Below are 24,477 nucleotides of genomic sequence, written 5' to 3'. Positions count from 1 at the left end.
ATCATCTATGCAACATTTTGACCAAAGAACCACCATCACATGTTATGTAGACCACAAGGAAGTGTTTTAAATTTTGAAAAAAATCCTAATACGACCCCTTTAATGCGCCCTATAATACGGTGCACCTTTTGGATGAAAATAGACCTGAATAGACCCGCTCATCGGCAGTGCGCCTTTTAATGCGGTGCGCCCTATGGTCCGAAAAATACAGTATAAGGCAAACACATGTCAAAAATATATCTTTTCCACAGGTTCTAGCCAATGGCTTGACTGGGGGCGGGACTTCCGGGACAAGGATGGGAAGTGACGTGTGTTGTGGAATGTTGCCAGATAAAAGAGTGACACACGGAGATTGAGCCTGTTGCATTTTGACAAACTGGGAATCTGTCTGAGCCTCCATTCCTTGGGATGTTACAATATTGATGAATGGCAAAGCACGGAGATGGTGTTGACGTGACGTATCTTGTGGGTCATCTTGGTGGGTAGCCGTGACTCTCACCTTGTTTTAAAGATAAACTGTCACATAATGGCTAGTTTCGCGCAACACCCGATCCATGCATCTACGTCTATTTTCGTCTCTAGTTACCTAAGTAACGTAACAAGCCCGTGTCTCTTTTCACGGACAACCTGGCTCTCGTGATTTTGGCTCTGGTCTCACATATTTTCTTTTTTTAAGTTTGGTTAAAAAACCTTCAATATTGATCAACTTTTGGAGGTTACACAACACTCACCGATAGGTTCTGTCTCGAAGTCGATCTTAACAGTCCCGGCTATTGCATAAGCAATGACGAGTGGAGGCGACGCAAGGTAGTTGGCTCTGGTGTTGGGGTGAACGCGTCCCTCAAAGTTGCGGTTGCCCGAGAGAACACCTGCAGCAACCAAATCTCCCTATGACACAAAGCAGAGTGAAAAATTAAATGCACCTAAGAATGACTTGGTTTTACGGGACGTCACGTTCCGGTTGCTGTTGCCCAGACTCAATCAAGCACATGGAAGACAAATACGCCTATTTCTAGCAAGAGGTCAAATGAAAGCACTGTTCTTGAGTTTGCAGTGACCACTTTAGCATTTTCTGCACAAACTTGCAAATAAACTGTGAAAGTGTATGTATTGATTAACTGGAAAGCATCTTGGAGAAGTTGTCCGCTCTGCAAGGTGAAGTTATGATCACTTTAAGGGCCAGAAACAGACAATTCAATTAATCAATCAATCAATCAATCAATCAATCAATCAATGTTTACTTATATAGCCCTAAATCACGAATGTCTCAAAGAGCTGCACAAGCCACAACGACATCCTCGGCTCAGATCCCACATAAAGGCAAGAAAAAACTCAACCCAATGGGATGACAATGAGAGTGAAACGTTTAAACTCACTCAAACACAAACATTCTACTCTGGATTTCGTATTCCCGTTAAAACGGCTTGGCAAAGTTGTTGCCACAAAACTCCACCGGAGGACAGCGCAGCGAAGGAGCTCCAAAATCCTCATTCGTCTTAGACATACACACACTTGCTGTTTGTTGACTTTTGTTGGATGGACTGGCACCAAATAGACTCGGCACCAAGTTGGTGAGACTAGCAACTCTTCAGACTTACACACATCCACGGAAAATACACGCCACACACAGACCCCCACAATTTGATTGCACCCCACACTCTCAGATGTTAAGGACAGTGTAACCATGAAAAGAGTTAAGCCAATAGTTGCTTGAATTACATTACATCAGTGTTTTTCAACCTTGGATATAAATTCAAACCATAACCAAGCATGCATCACTATAGCTCTTGTCTCAAAGTAGGTGTACTGTCACCACCTGATAAATAAATGATAAATGGGTTATACTTGTATAGCGCTTTTCTACCTTCAAGGTACTCAAAGCGCTTTGACAGTATTTCCACATTCACCCATTCACACACACATTCACACACTGATGGCGGGAGCTGCCATGCAAGGCGCTAACCAGCAGCCATCAGGAGCAAGGGTGAAGTGTCTTGCCCAAGGACACAACGGACGTGACTAGGATGGTAGAAGGTGGGGATTGAACCCCAGTAACCCGCAACCCTCCGATTGCTGGCCCAGCCACTCTACCAACTTCGCCACGCCGCCCACATCACGCCGTGACTTATTTTGAGTTTTTTGGTGTTTACCTGTGTGTAGTGTTTTAGTTCTTGTCTTGCGCTCCTATTTTGGTGTTGATTGTCATGGCATGTACGGATGTACTTTGTGGACACCGTCTGCTCCACGCGCTTTAGTCTTTGCTGTCGTCCAGCGTTCTGTTTTTGTTTACTTTGCAGCCAGTTCAGTTTTAGCTTCGTTTTGCACCGCCATTCCTAAGCTTCAATGCCTTTTCTTAGCGGCACTCGCCTTTTTTTTTTTTTTTGGTTGAAGCGTTAGATACCTTTTTACCACCTACTGATATGGAAGAGTATTACGCGGTTACTCTGCCAAGCTCTAGACAGCACAGACGCTCAACAACGGCACATTTGCGGATTATAATTACTGGTTTGCAAAAAATATTTTTAACCCAATTAGGTGATATTACATAATCTCTCACGGCACACCAAACAATATCTCACGGTACACTAGTGTGCCATGGCACAGTGGTTGAAAAACACTGCATTAGAGTATAATAATTGATTCCGATTAAGCGATCAGCTCCATATCACTGCCTTGTTTGAGTGTTACGGTTGTAATGATATAAACATTTTTAACATTGTCACGGTTATCATTATTATCTCAATACTGTTGAATGTGCTCAAAAAGTACCAATTTTTATTCAAACAATTGAATAATTAGATACACACACTTTTGCGAAATAAAAAAAAACCTAAATATTGTTCTGGCTTCTTGAAAGACGTTTTTTTTAATTTGAGTGTTTAAATATTTTTATCATCTTCCATTTTAGATTATTAGGTGTTTTTTTTTTATTAATAAGGGAAAAACGAGGGTTTACGTGACGTTGCGGGGTCACTTCCTGTTGTAGACACCTCCTTGACATATTCCTACGTGTATAAATCGACCACCTGGTTCAATAGTTGAGTTGTGTTTATACAATTTTAGAAAGATGTAATTTCTTAAAGGGGAAATGCACTTTTTGGGGAATTGTGCCTAACGTTCACAATCATTATGAAAGACAAGACAGGTACTTTTTTTTTTTTTAAACCGAACATCGTCATACTTTTTCGAATTGAATGTGCCGCGTATGCTTAAAATGAACAAAATACATAAATATTAAATTTTATTATAAATGTGCCTGTTTCTACATTAATTACAGCGTGTATATCAAACAATGATGGAGTTTTTGAAGGGCTTTATTGGCAGAATAGAGCAACTCCCAAAGGCTCCATTGTTTGATCGCATTTATTTACTATTTAGAATGCTTAAAAAAAGAAAAAAGTATGTGTTTTTGTCTTACATAAGGATTGTGAATATAGGCTAAAAAATAAATAAATGCAGTTCCCCTTTAATAGGGAAAGGTGTTAATGTATCTTCTATTCAGGTTAGCATTTTAACTAGCCAGCAAGCATTAGCGCACTAGCTTGCTTCTCCAGTAAATGAGCAATGTCACCAATCCGTGAGTTTATCGGAGTGCGGTTATTGATTTATGGTTTTACAATATTTCTATTTAAACGGTAATTCTAATCGTCTGGAATTGTGATTCTGTATATCATTAGTACGATTAATCGCTACTTCCCTAGTAAGGGTGTCACCCTGTTCTGTTCTGTATAAATATAATTAATGTACCGTATTTTTCAGATTATAAAGCGCACTTAAAATCTTTTCATTTTCTCAAAAATCGACAGTGCGCCTTATAACCCGGTGCGCCTAATGTACGGCATAATTCTGGATGTGCTTACTGACCTCGAAGCAATTTTATTTGGTACATGGTGTAATGATAGGTGTGACCAGTAGATGGCAGTCATACATAAGAGGTACGTGTAGGCTGCAATATGATGGCAGTAAACAACACCAAAACTTTAAATGTTCCATTGAGAATATAGAACATTACACACGGCGCTCGAAAATCTGTCAAAATGTTTTTAGTACGACTTCGGTAAGCTATGAAGCCGCACTGCTTGGTGAATTGTTGGCGCATTAAACATAGGAGTATTATTGTGGTGCGTCTATAAGGACCGCAAAATGGCTCAGCGACATATTATCTGACGTTTTGTTTCGCAATATTATGGAAAACAAACTTTTCTTACCTTCTGGTACCTGCTGATGTGTATTTGGGATCTGCATAAGGCCTGAAAATGTGCGCGCATCCGCAATTGTAGTCCGTGCTGACACTGTAGTCATAAGCTTGTTCTTTTTCTCTACCTTCTCTACATCTTCCGCTGTTGCCATTTCTAATAAAAAGTAGCGTAAAGTTCTTACTTATATCTGTCAGCGGAATAGCTATCAAAGCACTAAAAACTGTAGTGGGTTTACATTATTCACCCACGGAACTCTAGTTATTAGAGGGTTCCGGTCGGACGGTTTTTCACGGGACACATTTCCGGCGTTGATGTTGCACTATTGAGCCACGGATGAGAAGATGCTGCTCCGTTATTGATGGAAGTAAAGTCTGAATGTCATTAAAACAGTTAGCGCCATCTTTTGACACTTCTTCCACTCCCGTCCTTGCACGCTACACTGCTACAACAAAGATGACGGGGAGAAGGCGCTGTCGAAGGTGAGCCACGTAAATAAGACCGCCCACAAAACGCCGCATCCTGAAGAGACTGTCAGAAAGCTGCTTGAAAATAGTCTGTTAAACAATCTATGCAACATTTTGACCAAAGAACCACCACAAGATAGTGTTTTGAATTTAGAAAAAAATCATAATACGACTCCTTTAATGCGCCCTATAATCCGGTGCGCCTTTTGTATGAAAAAAGACCTGAATAGACCCGCTCATCGACAGTGCGCCTTTTAATCAGGTGCGCCCTATGGTCCAAAAAATACGGTATCCCTTTATTCTACTAACTGCATCTGCAGTAAATCACTAGCTTGACTTCAACTGTAGCCACAAAACGGCAAAAACTCATTTTACAATTTTTTTTTTGGAAGTGGACGACTAAATGGTAAATGGGTTATACTTGTATATCGCTTTTCTACCTTCAAGGTACTCAAAGTGCTTTGACACTATTTCCACATTCACCCATTCACACACTGATAGCGGGAGCTGCCATGCAAGGCCCTAACCAGGACCCATCAGGAGCAAGGGTGAAGTGTCTTGCTCAAGGACACAACGGACGTGACTAGGTTGGTAGAAGGTGTGGATTGAACCAGGAACCCTCAGGTTGCTGGCACGGCCACTCTCCCAACTGCGCTTTGCTTGGCCTTTGAACCTCGAAGTCCGCCGCCCACCCCTGCCTGTGTGGGGCACGGCGTGGCGCGGTTGGCCAATCATAAATTACGAAATACATTTTAAAAAGTATCTATGTCGAGTGTGCAATACAACGGTGCTGCTTTTGTTTTGAAAAGCGTTATATGTATTACGTCCGTGTGGACGTATGCGTGTGAGTGAGTGTGAACAGCAGCAATCACAAATTACAAAATACATTTTAAAAAAACATCTATGTCGTGCGTGCAATACAACTGTGCTGCTTTTATTTTGAAAAGTGTTATTTATGGACGTATGTACGTGTGTAACCTGTGAGTGAAGGTGCACAGCGACTAGTGATGCCCGGTTACCCCCGAGATGTCAGCTCACGCTAAAAAAAGAAAAGTTGATGACGAATGCCGTGTTTTCAACAAGACATGGACTGCCAAGTATTTTTTTTACAGAAATTAAGAGTAAAGCTGTGTGCTTAATTTGTGGTACACAGGCTGATGTGTTTAAAGAATATAATTTGAATCGCCACTACACGACGAAGCACGAGGAAAAATACCGGAATCTGTCTGATGAAGAGCGCGCAAGGGAGGCTGATGCGTTGATGGTAAAACTGCAAACCCAACAAGGACTTTTTGCCAAATTTCACACCCCCAGAGATGGAGCCGTCAGGACAAGTTTCGTCATTTCTCACAAAATCGTCAGAAAAAGTAAGACGTTTTCTGACGGAGAGTTTATTAAGGAGTGCTTATTGGACTCTGTTGCGCTGATATGCCCGGAGAAGAGGGGCGCATTTGAGAACGTGTCACTCTCCCAACGCACTGAAACGAGGCGGGTGAGACCATCGCTGGAAATTTGGAGCTTCAGCTGAAGAACAGAAAGGCCGACTTTGACTGTTTTTCGCTGGCTTTGGATGAGAGCTGTGATGTACGTGACACCGCCCAGCTGCTCATCTTCTTACGTGGGATAACTGCAGACTTTCAAATCACGGAGGAGCTGGCAGCCATGCAGTCAATTAAAGGGACAACCACAGGTAATGACTTGTTCACAGAGGTAAATGCGTGTTTGGACACGTTAGGACTGAAATGGGACAAGCTGGCAGGTGTACAACAGATGGTTGTCCAAATCTGACGGGGAAAAATGCTGGACTTTTGTTTGTTGTATTGCAGTATTTCTATAAACTTGTTAAGTTGTTTGTTTTTCCTTGTTTGTGGAACAAAGTTAAAGTGTGAACAAGTTAAAAATAAATTGCAGTGATTCAATGATTGTTTTTGTTTTCTTATTTCAATTTCACATGGCCTAATATAAATATTTAAGGATTAAGAGTTTAACCCTTGTGTGGTGTTCCATCAGAAGCAATCTGCTTTTGTATAAAGTTAAGTTAGGTCAAATGAAATTATTATTATTATTATTTTTTTTAATCTTACGGTATATCAAAAATAATATTGAGCAAACTTTAATTGAAATATTGTCGATGTGGCCCTCCAGCAGTGCTCTGGTTGCTCATGCGGCCCCCGGTAAAAATGAATTGCCCTCCCCTGACCTGGAAGGTAGAAAGACGCTATAACCCCCCCCCCCCCCCCCCCCCCCCTAGAGGGGGTTACCCACATATGCGGTCCTCTCCAAGGTTTCTCATAGTTATTTACATCGACGTCCCACTGGGGTGAGTTTTTCCTTGCCCGTATGTGGGCTCTGTACCGAGGATGTCGTTGTGGCTTGTGCAGCCCTTTGAGACACTTGTGATTTAGGGCTATATAAATAAACATTGATTGATTGATGATTGATACAAATATAACCCAAGTACAACCCATTTGTGCCAATGTGGAGACAGCCGTTAAAAGATCGTTACCTGGGTGATGGCCTCCACAACTGGCTCAGGGAGAGGCCCACTGTTTCCTATACATGTCATGCAACCGTAGCCGACAACCTCAAAGCTGAAAGGACAAAAGCAGCAATGATTACCAGAAACATTAGAACGGCAGCTGACAAAGACCAGGTTGGGGATGGTGCCTGCTTACCCCAACTGAAAGAGGTAGTCCATTACGCCACTCTCCTTTAGGTAGGACGTTACCACTCCACTGCCGGGTGAAAGACTTGTCTTTATGTAAGGCTTCACACTTAAACCATTCTCTATTGCCTTTTTAGCCAGGAGTCCTGGAAGTAAACATCTTATTAATCATATCAAAAGGCCAAAAAAGGAAAAGACTAGGGCTTACCTACCTGCTCCAAGCATGACGGACGGGTTGCTGGTGTTTGTGCAGCTGGTGATAGCCGCAATAACCACTGAGCCGTGACTTAATGTGTACTCTTTGCCGTTGAACTGGAATGGAACCGTTTTGCTTTGGGAGTCAGAGGATATGGCAAAACCCTTGAAACCTTGCTGAAGTTGGCCACAAAAGAATATAAAAAGTTACATTTGTGCAAAGACAAAACAAACAAAAAAAAACATGATAGGGGTTTAAAGGCCTACTGAAAGCCACTACTAGCGACCACGCAGTCTGATAGTTTATATATCAATGATGAAATCTTAACATTGCAACACATGCCAATACGGCCGGGTTAACTTATAAAGTGACATTTAAAACTTCCCGGGAAATATCCGGCTGAAACGTCGCGGTATGATGACGTATGCGCGTGACGAAGTCAGAGTAACGGAAGTTATGGTACCCCCGTAGAATCCTATACAAAAAGCTCTGTTTTCATTTCATAATTCCACAGTATTCTGGACATCTTTTGCAATTTGTTTAATGAACAATGAAGGCTGCAAAGAAGACAGTTGTAGGTGGGATCAGTGTATTAGCAGCGGACTACAGCAACACAACCAGGAGGACTTTGTTGGAGCGCTAGCCGCGCTAGCCGCCGACCTCACCTTGACTTCCTACGTCTCCGGGCCGCCAAACGCATCGGGTGAAGTCCTTCGTCCTTCTGCCGATCGCTGGAACGCAGGTGAGCACGGGTGTTGATGAGTAGATGAGCAGATGAGGGCTGGCTGGCGTAGGTGGAGAGCTAATGTTTTTAGCATAGCTCTGTGAGGTCCCGTTGCTAAGTTGCTAAGTTAGCTTCAATGGCGTCGTTAGCACAGCATTGTTAACCTTCGCCAGCCTGGAAAGCATTAACCGTGTATTTACATGTCCACGGTTTAATAGTATTGTTGATTTTCTATCTATCCTTCCAGTCAGGGGTTTATTTTTTTGTTTCTATATGCAGTTAAAGCACGATGCTATCATGTTAGCTCGTAGCTAAAGCATTTCGCCGATGTATTGTCGTGGAGATAAAAGGCACTGAATGTCCATTTCGCGTTCTCGACTCTCATTTTCAAGAGGATATAGTATCCGAGGTGGTTTACAATACAAATCCGTGATCCACAATAAAAAAAGGAGAGTGTGGAATCCAATGAGCCAGCTTGTACCTAAGTTACGGTCAGAGCGAAAAAAGATACGTCCATCACTGCCTCTCAAGTCCTTCACTGTAACGTTCCTCATCTACGAATCTTTCATCCTCGCTCAAATTAATGGGGTAATCATCACTTTCTCGGTCCGAATCTCTCTCGCTCCATTGTAAACAATGGGGAATTGTGAGGAATACTAGCTCCTGTGACGTCACGCTACTTCCGGTACAGGCAAGGCTTTTTTTTATCAGCGAGCAAAAGTTGCGAACTTTATCGTCGATTTTCTCTACTAAATCCTTTCAGCAAAAATATGGCAATATCGCGAAATGATCAAGTATGACACATAGAATGGATCTGCTATTCCCGTTTAAATAAAAAAAAATCATTTCAGTAGGCCTTTAAGTGTTCCTAGGAATCAAGTTTTTTGGGGCTATAGGTCCAGGTCAGCAACCCGTGGCTCTGGAGCTGCATGCGGCTCTTTAGCACCGCCGTAGTTGCTCCCTGGAGCTTTTTCAAAAATGGACAAAGATAAGGGGAAAAATATATTTGTTGTTTTATTAATGTTTCTTTAGGAGGTCAAACATAGGACAAACCTTCCTATTTGTCAAAAAGCCCACTGTTTAATATGTTTGTGTTTATGCTTCACTGATGAGAGCATTTGGCCAGCGCCATTTTGTCCTACTAATTTTGGCAGTCCTTGGACTCACCGTAGTTGGTTTACGTGTACAACTTTGTCCGTCGCTGCCACAGAAAGACGTGTTTTATGCCACTCCTTTGTCTCATTTTGTCCACCAAATGTTTTATGCTGTGCGTGGATGCACAAAGGTGAGCTTTGTTGATGGTACTGACTAGCGAGGAGTGCTAAGAATCCATGCTTACATGCTATTTAGGCTGGCTGTGTGTACATATTGCATTATTATGCCCTGTTTGAAGGTATATTTGAGATCATTTAATTTCCTTTACTTATGTCCTCTGTGTATCTAATTTATACTGTACTTCCATGTCTCATAATAATAATAATAATAATACATTTTACACATAAGGCGCCTTTCTGGGCACTCAAGGACACCGTACAAAATCAAAACAATAAAATCAATTGGATAAAAACAACAACAACAAAGATCGATAAGATTTACAATGAATAAGCAGTCAGGAATAGGTGTGTTTTGAGTCTTGATTTGAAGAGGGATATTGAGTCCAAGTGACAAAGGTCTGGTGGTAATGAGTTCCAAAGATGAGGGGCACCCATGGTGGACAGTTTAAATAAGGGGACAGTGAGATGATGGATGAAGAAGATCTTAGGGAACGTGAGGGTGTGGCGACATGGAGCAGGTCAGCGAGATATGACGGAGAGAGGTTATGGATAGCTTTGAAAGTGAGGAGAATTATTTTAAAGTGAATAAGGTGTTTGATGGGTAGCCAGTGGAGTTGCTGCAGAACAGGGGTGATGTGCTGGATTGAAGAGGTTCTGGTGATTATCCGGGCTGCAGAGTTCTGGAGAAGCTGAAGTTTGTGAAGTGACTTGTGAGGGAGACCAAACAGGAGAGAGTGGCAGTAGTCCAGGCGAGAGGTGACCAGGCTATGGACTAGTATGGCAGCAGTATGTGGGGTAAGGGATGGGCGAAGTCGATTAATGTTTCGTAGATGAAAGTAAGCAGACCGGGTGATGTTGTTTATGTGGGCTTGAAAGGAGAGTGTGCTGTCGAGGATGACACATTATCTGTATGTAATATTGGCTGCATTTCTGATTGTGTGCCATGTTGTTCCAGACCACAGCAAATGTTACCCAGCTTGCAAAGATTGTAATAAATACATTAGAAGAAGACAGCCTGTCCTTTCCTTTAACTTGGGCACACACATCTATGCCTTTGACAAAAACTTTATCTTCGTGGTTATTGTAACGCTACGTGTTTGACTTTATTTAAGCCTTTATTGTGTCTGGAAAATGACAGTTAAATGGTAAATGGTAAATGGGTTATACTTGTACAGCGCTTTTCTACCTTCAAGGTAGGGCTGGGCGATCTATCGATATACGCGATATATCACGGGTTTGTCTCTGTGCGATATAGAAAATGACTATATCGTGATATTCGAGTATACGTTCTCACGCAGTTGCTTTTAGATTCTGGCATTACACTACAGGCTCTCATCGCTCTTTCCTGTGTCTCCTTCTCACAGACAGACAAGCACACCTTCTTACACACGTCACACATACTGTCACGACATACGTCACATACGTATACGCCCTCGCGCAGCAGAGAGGTAGCAGCATGGGTAACGTTAGCTGTGATGCTAGCGCAGCCGTGCGAGTGGTAATACGAGAGAGAGAAGGTGCGAATTTGGTAACTAATGAAGGAAGAATTCATTCACCCAAAAACAGCAGGGGGTCCATCGTCTGGCGGTGGTTTGGCTTCAAGTGGGAATATGTCGAACAGACCACCGTAATTTGTCAAGTGTGGGGCAAAAGCGTTGCTATAAAAAGTAGCATTACTGCTAATATGTAGCATCATTTGAAAAGTCACCTGCTAGAGAATGAAGAGTGCTTACTCCGCATGTCAACATCTCCGTTCGGTGCCACACGCCCACACCATCAAAATGCTGAGGCAAACATTTCCAGATCAACACCGTATGAAAAAAATAGTGATTTTTTTTAGTTCTGATTTCCTTCTCTGCATGAAAGTTTTTAATTAGCGTATATTAATGTAGTATGAAGAAAAATGTTTTAATGTAGACACATAGAATCATCATACTGCTGTGATTATATGCATCAAGTGTTCATTCAAGACTAAGGCAAAATATCGAGATATATATCGTGTATCACGATATGGCCTTAAAATATCGCCATATTAAAAAAAGGCCATATCGCCCAGCCCTACTTCAAGGTACTCAAAGCGCTTTGACACTACTTCCACATTCACCCATTCACACACACATTCACACACTGATGGCGGGAGCTGCCACGCAAGGCCCTAACCACGACACATCAGAAGCAAGGGTGAAGTGTCTTGCTCAATACGCAACGGACGTGACTAGGTTGGTAGATGGGGATTGAACCAGGAACCCTCAGGTTGCTGGCACGGCCACTCTCCCAACCGCGCCACGCCTCCCCCAGTTTGCCTTTTCTGTGGTATTATTGAGATTTAACGGACTGTAGTTAGTCAGATGTTGATGTGATAAAACCTCTTTCTTGTTTGGAAGATACATACAATTGTAACTGTTATTTTTTTGTGCACATAATAAGTATTTATAAAGTGTTTGGATGTATTAATTTATGTAACATTTTCTTTAAATGTAATATTGCCTGACAAAAAGTGATTCTACGTAATATTTTGATGTTTACACACGCATATTTGACTAGAATACCTTTATGAGCATTACATATGTCAAAATCAAGTACCTACTGTACTGTCTACTTGTTGAAATACCCTTTACAAAGCTAAAATCTATCCAAACGACCACTTTGATGTTACCAAGAGTTGATTTCAAGTAATATTTTGATACTGACATCTTAACTCTGCATATTTTACCAGAATACCCTAATGGGCATTACATATATCACAATCAAGTACCTACTTGTACTGTTTACTTGTTGAAATACCCTTCAAATCAATTTTTGGCAGCAGCAAAGTGGTCGTATGGGTAGATATTTGCTCTAAAAAGGGTATTTCAACAAGTAAACAGTACAGTAAGCACTTGATTTTGATATATGTAATGCCCATAAGGGTATTCTAGTGAAATATGCAGAGATTAGATGTGTCAGTGGTCCTTGTCAGCCAGAGAACTTTGATTTTGGGGCGGCAGCGGTAACGTTTATATCTATGAAGGAAAGAGGAAAGGGAATGAATGTTTGTAACTGAATACAAACCCCGTTTCCATATGAGTTGGGAAATTGTGTTAGATGTAAATATAAACGGAATACAATGATTTGCAAATCCTTTTCAACCCATATTCAATTGAATGCACTACAAAGACAAGATATTTGATGTTCAAACTAATAATCTTTATTTTTTTTTGCAAATAATAATTAACTTAGAATTTCATGGCTGCAACACATACCAAAGAAGTTGGGAAAGGGCATGTTCACCACTGTGTTACATGGCCTTTCCTTTTAACAACACTCAGTAAACGTTTGGGAACTGAGGAGACACATTTCTTAAGCTTCTCAGGTGGAATTCTTTCCCATTCTTGCTTGATGTACAGCTTAAGTTGTTCAACAGTCCGGGGGTCTCCTTTGTGGTATTTTAGGCTTCATAATGCGCCACACATTTTCAATGGGAGACAGGTCTGGACTACAGGCAGGCCAGTCTAGTACCCGCACTTTTACTATGAAGCGACGTTGATGTAACACGTGGCTGGCATTGTCTTGCTGAAATAAGCAGGGGCGTCCATGGTAACGTTGCTTGGATGGCAACATATATTGCTCCAAAATCTGCATGTACCTTTCAGCATTAATGGCGCCTTCACAGATGTGTAAGTTACCCATGTCTTGGGCACTAATACACCCCCATACCATCACAGATGCTGGCTTTTCAACTTTGCGTCTATAACAATCCGGATGGTCCTTTTCCTCTTTGGTCCGGAGGACGCGTCGTCCACAGTTTCCAAAAATGATTTGAAATGTGGACTCGTCAGACCACAGAACACTTTTCCACTTTGTATCAGTCCATCTTAGATGAGCTCAGGCCCAGCGAAGCCGACGGCGTTTCTGGGTGTTGTTGATAAACGGTTTTCGCCTTGCATAGGAGAGTTTTAACTTGCACTTACAGATGTAACGACCAACTGACAGTGGATTTCTGAAGTGTTCCTGAGCCCATATGGTGATATCCTTTACACACTGATGTCGCTTGTTGATGCAGTACAGCCTGAGGGATCGAAGGTCACGGGCTTAGCTGCTTACGTGCAGTGATTTCTCCAGATTCTCTGAACCCTTTGATGATATTACGGACCGTAGATGGTGAAATCCCTTAATTCCTTGCAATAGCTCGTTGAAAAGGGTTTTTCTTAAACTGTTCAACAATTTGCTCACGCATTTGTTGACAAAGTGGTGACCCTCGCCCCATCCTTGTTTGTGAATGACTGAGCATTTCATGTAATCTACTTTTATACCCAATCATGGCACCCACCTGTTCCCAATTTGCCTGTTCACCTGTGGGATGTTCCAAATAAGTGTTTGATGAGCATTCCTCAACTTTATCAGTATTTATTGCCACCTTTCCCAACTTCTTTGTCACGTGTTGCTGGCATCAAATTCTAAAGTCAATGATTATTTGCAAAAAAAAATGTTTATCAGTTTGAACATCAAATATGTTGTTTTTGTAGCATATTCAACTGAATATGGGTTGAAAATGATTTGCAAATCATTGAATTCCGTTTATATTTACATCTAACACAATTTCCCAACTCATATGGAAACGGGGTTTGTACATTTACATATGCATAAAAATTGGTTTTCTTTTGTATTATTTTTTAAAATGAATTAAGTAACGGTTATGACATCCTTTTTCCAAAACAATATAGAATGTGAGATATAACAGGATAATGCATACATTTATCATTTGTTTTCAAAACGGTTACAAAAAAGTGGGACCCCAAAAATGTACTGTGGGACCCCATTTTTATGACTTGATGGGGTCCAAGGGACCCCATTTTGAAAATTCCTAGTGCCAACACTATGACAACACTTGTATGAAGTACAACTAGTTTTTGATCAGATGAAATATTTGGAATGATCGCTGTAATTTGTATTCATTGGTACCTTTAAAAAAATAGGGGAAAACATCACGAATCCATTTTTTGGTGACAAAAATCAGAAATTACATTTTTAGGCGAGGCCTATCACAATGTAGTCTACCTGAAATTGATCACGATCAATGATCACGGTCATGTTGTCGCCCAGTCTAACAATTTGGTTTGCAGTTTTAGAAAAGGAATGACCTTGAAAGCGTGAAACAAACTTGAAAACGGTGATTTGCGTTGAGTGTGGAACTCGCCTTTGCTGCCAGGCAGGTTTCAAAGTCTTTTTTCATGTCTGAAAGAGCAATTCTGTCCTGAGGTCTTTTTGGGCCACTGCAGCAGGGAACCACAGTACCAAGGTCCAACTCGACAACCTTTACCGAAATGTTGAGAGAGGAAGTGGTTATAATGTGCCACAGTTACTGTGAGGAGTCTATCTTTGATCACTATTTAAAGCGACTGACATGACTGACCTGACTGAAATCCGGATCTTGCGCGACATTACTGTAATCTCGGAACATGGACACTGCCTTCAAATACTTTGAGATGTAGGACAGCTTTTCTGGTTCTCGCCCTGAATTGACCAAACAAAAAAAAAAGAGATTAGACTTGTTTAGATTCAGCCGAAAAGTCCCAGGGTCATTGGTGAGAACAGCAGACGTGCATAAATAAGATTGTGGTGGTCATTTGCAGGGGATGCCCCCTCGCATGGCGGAGTCATGCACTGGCATCATCACTTAAAGGCCTACTGAAATGAATTTTTTTTATTTAAACGGGGATAGCAGATCTATTCTATGTGTCATACTTGATCATTTCGCGATATTGCCATATTTTTGCTGAAAGGATTTAGTATAGAACAACGACGATAAAGATTGCAACTTTTGGTATCTGATAAAAAAAAGGCTTGCCCCTACCGGAAGTAGCGTGACGTAGTCAGTTGAACATATACGCAAAGTTCCCTATTGTTTACAATGATGGCCGCATGAAGTGAGAGAGATTCGGACCGAGAAAGCGACAATTTCCCCATTAATTTGAGCGAGGATGAAAGATTTGTGGATGAGTAAAGTGCAAGTGAAGGACTAGTGGGGAGTTGAAGCTATTCAGATAGGGAAGATGCTGTGACCTGATATTCAGCTGGGAATGACTACAACAGTAAATAAACACAAGACATATATATACTCTATTAGCCACAACACAACCAGGCTTATATTTAATATGCCACAAATTAATCCTGCATAAAAACACCTGCGTGTTTGTTACGCTAGCTCCTAGCTCCTCTGCTAGCTCCTACCTCCATAGAACACGCCAATACAATTCAAACACCTGATCAACACACACAATCACTCAGCCCAAAAGACCGTTCACCTAACCCAAGGTTCATAAAGCTTATATATTTTTAAAAAGTTACGTACGTGACGCGCACATACGGTCAAGCTATCAAATGTTTAGCAGCCAAGGCTGCATACTCACGGTACCTGATATTCAGCTGGGAATGACTACAACAGTAAATAAACACAAGACATATATATACTCTATTAGCCACAACACAACCAGGCTTATATTTAATATGCCACAAATTAATCCTGCATAAAAACACCTGCGTGTTTGTTATGCTAGCTCCTAGCTCCTATGCTAGCTCCTAGCTCCATAGAACACGCCAATACAATTCAAACACCTGATCAACACACACAATCACTCAGCCCAAAAGACCGTTCACCTAACCCAAGGTTCATAAAGCTTATATATTTAAAAAAAGTTACGTACATACGCAAAAAAAAGTTGCGCACATACGGTCAAGCGATCAAATGTTTAGAAGCCAAAGCTGCATACTCACAGTAGCACGTCTGCGTCTTTGTCATCCAAATCAAAGTAATCCTGGTAAGAGTCTGTGTTGTCCCAGTTCTCTACAGGCGTCTGTGTATCGAAGTCAAAAGTCCTCCTGGTTAGAGTCTCTGTTATCCGAGTTCTTCCATCTTGACTGCATCTTTCAGGAATGTAAACAAAGAAGCGCCGGCTGTGTACTGTTGTTGCTGACTACGTTCGAAAAATACGTCCATTTCGCACCGACAACTTTCTTCTTTGCTTGCTCAGCTTCCTTCACCATAATGCAATGAACATGATTGCAACAGATTCACGAACACAGATGTCCAGAATACTGTGGAATTATGAAATGAAAACAGAGCTTTTTCGTATTGGCTTCAATGTGGAAGGCATACCCGTGTTCGCCGGTCTACGTCACGCGCATACGTCATCCTCAGAGGCGTTTCGAACCGGAAGTTTAGCGGCAAATTTAAAATGTCACTTTATAAGTTAACCCGGCCGTATTGGCATGTGTTATAATGTTAAGATTTCATCATTGATATATAAACTATCAGACTGCGTGGTCGGTAGTAGTGGGTGTCAGTAGGCCTTTAAAGTAGGTCAGTCAAGGCGTCTGTACTTTCAGGGCTACCACTGTCCACTACAAATAAAGGCACTGTAGAGGCAGGGATTTGTTTCTCACTTGTCACCTGGGATAGTGGGTGTGGGGCTGAATGATTGCTGAATGAATAACACCTGCACCTGCCTGTGAATCCTTTTGTCTTGTATAGAGAGAGCGTGAGATAGGGTGCCGTTACTTCTGTTGACCGCAAAAGGCTATCTTTTTCCATCATAGTCTGGTCCATATAGTCCTGCAAATCCATCTGCATGTAATGTATTGTTTTTTACTCAAAGGGAAAATGAATCACCCTCAAAACTGCAGTAATGACTTCATGTTGCTTCCTTGGACCAAGCGTGTCAGACAGAGCTAGGGCTGGGCGATATATCGATATACTCGATATATCGCGGGTTTGTCTCTGTGCGATATAGAAATGGACTATATCGTGATATTCGAGTATACGTTCTCATGCAGTTGCTTTTAGCGGGCATTAAACTGCATGCGTTTCTCCCTCTTTCTTGTCTCTCCTTCTCACAGAGACCTAAAACAAGTGCACCTTCTTACATACGTCACGTGTGCAACATCACACGCTCCCGCGGAGCAGACAGGTAGCGACATGGTAACATTAGCTGTGATGCTAACGGAGTGGTGCGGGTGGTAATACGAGAGAGAGAAGGTGCGAATTTGGTATCAAATGGAGGAAGAATTAATTCCCAAGAAAAACAGCACGGGGTCCATCGTCTGGCGGTGGTTTGGCTTCAAGCGGGAATATGTTGAACAATTATGCGGCAAAAGCGTTGCTACAAAAAGTAACAGCACTGCTAATGTAGCATCATTTGAAAAGTCACCCGCTAGAGAATGAAGAGTGCTTCAAACTCTGCATGTCAACATCTCCGTTCGGTGCCACACCCACAAAATGCCGAAGCAACCGTTTCCACATCAACACTGTAGGACATATACTATTTGATATGCAGCTCATTTTTATGTGACACTTATTGAAATATCTTGTGTGACATCATGCACAAAAGTGCACTTAATTTAGTGTTGTTTTGATATGCCATCTTAGTGTCATCATGCACAAAAGTGCACTAATAGCTTGTTTTAAAATGTCTTTGACAATCTTGCACTTTCTGTTTTGGAAATGACATGAATGTTTGTGCCACTGCTTAATAACTGTTTAATAAATACAGTTTTGGTAAATTGACTTAGTTGTAAGGGTGTAACGGTACACAAAAATTTCGGTTCGATACGTACCTCGGTTTAGAGGTCACGGTTCGGTTCATTTTCGGTACAGTAAGAAAACAACAAAATATACATTTTTGGGTTATTTATTTACCAAATTTGCAAAATCTTCCACCAAAAATATTTTTCTTAGTGGAATATTTGATGTGAAGTAATCGGAACCTTGGATAGGTCAATAATTCATAATAACATTGATTTTGATTCAATATTATGTTTTGAGCAATGACAGTTTGAAAGAAAAAAAAAACAGCTTTGTTTTATTAGTCAACATTGCAACTTTTTCTAATTTACATTTAACCTTTAAGCTTTTTTATTTCACTTTTGTTATGTTTTTGTTTATTTTAATAGTATTTTCAGAATGTGCCGTGGGTTTTTAAAACATTAGCTGTGGGCCGCAAATGGCCCACACTTTTGACACCCCTGCTATAGATAATAAATAATTAAATCTGATAAATCTATGGATAATAAGTAGAGCCTGGCGACGCATCGCGTTTATCATAACTCTCTTGCTCTCTGTCTCTGCCCCTCCCTCACGAATGCTGCTGCGCGCACAATTTGATTTGTTTTTAACCCCTTTCTTAACCCTGAACGTACATTGAAAATACACGCAACCCTAACTCAAAATGCATGTGGAGGTTGCCCTCCAGGGGGTTCTTCAGACCACCAAACACCGACATGAGAGCCTGTTTCAGGGTTATAATATCGTTTTATTTTGACGTAATGTCCCAGGTTGCTTTCCAGCAATTGTCTTTTAGTCTCTTTCAGTCTCGCTCTCATGCCAGCTCCCCTCCAGCTCCCCTCCAGCTCCAACCCCGTCTCTCCTCCTGGCTACTGCTTATAACAGAGCGACAGGTGATTAGATAACAAGGCCCAGGTGGGCCATCTACGCACCTGTCGCTGATTTTGAGGCCGGTCCTAGCACACCCTGCTTCGCTGCAGGCCCGCAGGCCACGCCCCCCTCCACAATATATATCTGCTCTACAGATTTACTTTAGAAAATAAAAGTGTGGGATACTTCTCTTGTTGCCTTATTTGTATATGACTTTATTAAATGTTGTGTAGAATTCTATTAAACAAAAACATATCGCAGCCATTTATCTATTTTAGAAAGGAATATAGTTAATCATTGAACTGGCACCGGATGTTATTAAAAAGTATTGATTTTGAATAGGGAATCGTTTTAAATCGAGAATCGATTCTGAATCAAATGGAATCGAATGTGCGGTGCCCAAGGATTCACAGCCCTAATGTTTTCCCCTGTAAACTTTTCATTTTAAAACTATTGATTAAACAAATGGCCCCTCACCTGTCTGCTTGAGGTACTCGATGCTCACATTATCTACCGGAAAGAACGCAGCAGTCGCTCCGTACTCTGGACACATGTTGGAGATGGTTGCTCTGTCTGCGATGGACAGCTGCTCCACGCTCGGCCCGAAAAATTCCACAAACTTTCCCACGACGCCCACTTCGCGGAGGTGCTGGAAAAAGTACAGTAGGATCAAGACCGTTTAATATCACAGATTAAAATCAAATCTGATTACCTTTGTAACGGTGAGGACAATGTCTGTAGAGGTAATGAACTTTTCCGGGGTTCCGTACAACTTATATCCAACGACCTCAGGAAGAACCATACTGATTGGTTGACCAAGCATCACCGCCTCTGCTTCGATTCCACCCACACCTAGAACAATCAGTCAAGACAATCAGTATTTTGGCTTTTAAAAGCATTCAGCAACATATACAACTTGCAAATTCTTAATGATACCAGCTAAACTAGTCCCCTTAACCATCTGGTTTGTGCTCACTGCTGGTGTCCATGGGACCATCTTTCTGGTCCAACAATGTCAATCTCATTGACATACTGCATGTCTGTGAGGTACTTCATGGCCCCAATATATGTGTACTTGTTATCAACCTGTCTACATTAAGCCAAATAACTCCTTAAACAAATAATTATTTAGCCTAAGCCCCGTGTCAGCCACACTAACCCATCGTTTAAGGTTGCTCTCCTTGGGTAATTTTTTACACGGGTACGTGCGCCGTGTATTTCTTAACTCGGAGGTAACCACTGGAAAGATGGAGGCAAGTCATCCAGACATGCCCGTGTTTCTCCTTCTTCTACATGTACAGACGCTTGTGGAAATCACACATGAATACTAGAGATGTCCGATATTATCGGCCAATAAATGCTTTAAAATGTAATACCGGAAATTATCGGTATCGGTTTCAAAAAGTAAAATGTATGACTTTTTAAAACGCCGCTGTACGGAGTGGTACACGGACGTAGGGAGAAGTACAGAGCGCCAATAAATCTTAAAGGCACTGCCTTTGTGTGCCGGCCCAATCACATATCTACGGCTTTTCACACACACAAGTGAATGCAAGGTCAATAGCCATACAGGTCACACTGAGGGTGGACGTATAAACAACTTTAACACTGTTACAAATATGCGCCACACTGTTAACCCACACCAAACAAGAATGACAAACACATTTCGGGAGAACATCCGCACCGTAACACAACATAAACACAACAGAACAAATACCCGGAACCCCTTGAAGCACTAACTCTTCCGGGACGCTACAATATACACCCCCCGCTAAAACCCTACTCATAACCCCTCCCCCCCCAACCCCGCCCACCTCAACCTCCTCATGCTTTCTCAGGGAGAGCATGTCCCAAATTCCAAGCTGCTGTTTTGAGGCATGATAAAAAAATAATGCACTTTGTGACTTCAATAATAAATATGGCAGTGCCATGTTGGCATTTTTTTCCATAACTTGAGTTGATTTCTTTTGGAAAACCTTGTTACATTGTTTAATGCATCCAGCGGGGCATCACAACAAAATTAGGCATAATAATGTGTTAATTCCACGACTGTATATATCGGTACCGGTAATTAAGAGTTGGACAATATCGGAATATCGGCAAAAAAGCCGGTGGGATAAGTTTGTCAACGAGTGTGTTGTGCCAGAGAAACGGCAAGAGAACTTTCGAATGTCCAGGTCAGCTGTGATTCTACTTGGCGAAAAACTTTGTCCATTTGTCGAAGGGGAGACAACGAAAATGCGTGCTCCCGTGGACGAGTGAAGACTACGGAAAACAGCGAATGCATTTGGACTGGCAAAGCAGACTATCAGTTATTGTCCGCGATGTACGTCGAGCGATTACTCAACGTTTAGTTTTGTACCCTATAACCATTGTGAAGCCATGAAATGGTTGTGGCCGTCAAGTACGACCGCCAATTTCAGCCTCCAAGCACAGGCAGGATTGCAAGAATGGACAATGAAGGTGAAGGTAAAAGAATGAGGAGTGTCCTGACCAGATATGTAGATCCCTAGATTTATTGTTGTTAAATGTTGTTTATCACTTTGTTTACTTTCACCCTTCCATTAAAGATATGATTCATGTATGATGGCTTAGGTGTGATTCACTACAATAGGGCTAGTCTAACAGCTGCTGATGGTGAGGCGAGCAAGTTTTACTGTTAAAAGAAATGTAGCAATAGGCTACATTGAAACACAGGGTAAGGATACACTTCCAGGTCAGAGGTGACTATGACATATGATATATGCACCTCACATGTGTACTAGGTCGCGTTGCGCCAGCGGACAGAGGGGTAGGGGGTCTTAAACGATGGCATTTTGTGTGTGTGGACAGGGATAAGGTTAGGTGGGATATACCCTGTATAACCTTAGCCGGCTTAGTGTAGAAGCAGCCTTATTCTTATTCTTTCCTGGTCATTCCAAGTTTATTTTGTTCTTATTTTGTAGGCAATTTGCGGCTTTTTCCTAATCGAAATAAAGTATTACAAAGGTTTGTCAGTTTGTTGATCACTTTCAGGTTTTTTTGTCGGGAAAAAACACCAAGAAACGCCTATCAAGATCATACCACCTTTGCGGGCACCCGATTTAAAGTGGTGCCCACTGCCCATTAAGCAAGTATATCAAGATTAACTCTTATTGCAACAGTCAATGTGGTCCGTGTGGTTTTCTAGCTGCACGGTGGCAGAGAGAAATAAATTACAGGGGGTCATAAATGCGGCCCAGAAGATCACTGCATGTCCTCTTACATCTCTAGAGGACCTGTATAAAAGACACTGCAGCAGGAGAGCAAACAGCATGCTCAGGGACTCATCCCACCCAGGTCACCACTGGCTTGAACTCTTGCCCTCAGGGAGGCCCTATAAGACCATCAAAACAAGGACAAATAGACTGAAAAACAGTTTATATCCTAGAGCTGTTATTGCCCTAAACTCTGCACTTACCTGAACACTCACCACTTTATAAACTTGCTTAACTCTGATAGAGATCTGCTGTGCAATAAATATGTTTTTAAAATGTTTATTATGTTTTTAAAATGTGTATTATTGTTTGTTGTCTTAAAGGCCTACTGAAACCCACTACTACCGACCACGCAGTCTGATAGTTTATATATCAATGATGAAATCTTAACATTGCAACACATGCCAATACGGCCGGGTTAACTTATAAAGTGCAATTTTAAATTTCCCGGGAAATATCCGGCTGAAAACGTCTCGGTGTGATGACGTTTGCGCGTGACTTCCCGGATTGAACGGAAGTATTCGGATACCATTGTATCCAATACAAAAAGCTCTGTTTTCATCGCAAAATTCCACAGTATTCTGGACATCTGTGTTGGTGAATCTTTTGCAATTTGTTTAATGAACAATGAAGACTGCAAAGAAGAAAGCTGTAGGTGGGATCGGTGTATTAGCGGCTGGCTGCAGCAACACAACCAGGAGGACTCTGACTTGGATAGCAGACGCGCTATCCGATGCTAGCCGCCGACCGCATCGATGATCGGGTGAAGTCCTTCGTCGCGCCGTCGATTGCTGGAACGCAGGTGAGCACGGGTGGTGGTGAGCAGATGAGGGCTGGCGTAGGTGGAGAGCTAATGTTTTAGCATAGCTCTGTCGAGGTCCCGTAGCTAAGTTAGCTTCAATGGCGTCGTTAGCAACAGCATTGCTAGGCTTCGCCAGGCTGGACAGCATTAACCGTGTGGTTACAGGTCCAGGGTTTGGTTCGGTGTCTCCTGATAGTAGAAGTAATAGTAGTATTGTTGATCTTCTGTCTATCCTTCCAGTCAGGGGCATGTTCCTTCTGTTTCTATCCGCAGTTAAGCACGATGCTATCACGTTAGCTCCGAAGCTTAAGTGCTTCACCGATGTATTGTCGTGGAGATAAAAGTCACTGTGAATGTCTATTTCGCGTTCTCGACTCTCATTTTCAAGAGGATATAGTATCGGAGGTGGTTTGAAATACAAATCCGTGATCCACAATAGAAAAAGCAGAAAGTGTGGAATCCAATGAGCCCTTGTACCTAAGTTACGGTCAGAGCGAAAAAAGATACACCCAGTGCAGGAGCACTGCACTCTAATCCTTCACTGTCACTTTCCTCATCCACGAATCTTTCATCGTCGCTCAAATTAATGGGGTAATCATCGCTTTCTCGGTCCGAACCGCTCTCGCTGCTGGTGTAAACAATGTACAGATGTGAGGAGCTCTTCAACCTGTGACGTCACGCTACTTCCGGTAGAGGCAAGGCTTTTTATCAGCGACCAAAAGTTGCAAACTTTATCGTCGATGTTCTCTACTAAATCCTTTCAGCAAAAATATGGCAATATCGCGAAATGATCAAGTATGACACATAGAATGGACCTGCTATCCCCGTTTAAATAAGAAAATTTCATTTCAGTAGGCCTTTAAGAGTATTTTATGTAGGTTGTTTTAAAAGCACTGAGCTGGATTGCTGTTCAATTTCGTTGTTTCCATGCAATGAAAATAAAGGTATTCTGATTCTGAATAAAACCTCTACATGTGCAGTATCAGCATGAATTTTCACTGTAAAGCACTTGGTGTATCTAGAAAAGCGCTAAATAAATAAAATCCATTATTATCATTATGACAGTCCGATGGTCCTGAGATGTAGTTTGACTTTTGCAATAGTTTACTATTTTTAACTTACCCCAACCCAGAACACCAAGGCCGTCGATCATGGTGGTATGGGAATCTGTGCCCACTAGGCTATCCGGGTAAAAATACCCATTGAGGTTGAACACCACTTGGGCCAAGTACTCCAAGTTGACCTGGTGAACAATTCCGGAACCGGGCGGAATGATACGCATGTTCCTGAAGGCTTGGGAGCCCCACTGGAATGTACAAAATAGGCATAAGTTAAATGCTTAGTTGCGTAGAAAGAAGTCCAATTAATGCACCTTAAGGAACTGGAATCTCTCTTTGTTGCGTTCAAACTCCAAGTTCTGGTTTTTTTGAAGGCTATCAGACCTAGAGAAAGCAAAAGTATTAATAGAGCATTTTAAGAATTTATAATTTTGTCTTTTTTGGTATCTT

At 41.8% G+C, this 24,477-nt stretch overlaps 1 protein-coding gene across 1 annotated transcript in view; it reads right to left on the bottom strand.

The window, feature by feature from the left end:
- Positions 1-24,477, bottom strand: part of aco1 (aconitase 1, soluble) — a 61,254-nt gene that overhangs the window by 19,405 nt on the left and 17,372 nt on the right. The window contains exons 5-14 of the mRNA XM_062066232.1: positions 24,342-24,411; positions 24,092-24,275; positions 19,644-19,783; positions 19,409-19,580; positions 14,915-15,015; positions 14,699-14,815; positions 7,541-7,700; positions 7,339-7,474; positions 7,170-7,254; positions 732-888 (exon numbers count right to left, since the gene is read on the bottom strand). Of these exons, the coding sequence (XP_061922216.1) occupies positions 732-888; positions 7,170-7,254; positions 7,339-7,474; positions 7,541-7,700; positions 14,699-14,815; positions 14,915-15,015; positions 19,409-19,580; positions 19,644-19,783; positions 24,092-24,275; positions 24,342-24,411 (1,322 nt within the window). The remainder of the gene's footprint in view (positions 1-731; positions 889-7,169; positions 7,255-7,338; positions 7,475-7,540; positions 7,701-14,698; positions 14,816-14,914; positions 15,016-19,408; positions 19,581-19,643; positions 19,784-24,091; positions 24,276-24,341; positions 24,412-24,477) is intronic.

Source organism: Entelurus aequoreus, linkage group LG12 (genome assembly GCF_033978785.1).
Source record: "Entelurus aequoreus isolate RoL-2023_Sb linkage group LG12, RoL_Eaeq_v1.1, whole genome shotgun sequence".
Taxonomy (NCBI): domain Eukaryota; kingdom Metazoa; phylum Chordata; class Actinopteri; order Syngnathiformes; family Syngnathidae; genus Entelurus; species Entelurus aequoreus.
Note: the sequence above shows the minus strand (reverse complement) of the source record. Positions and strands in the feature narration are given on the sequence as shown.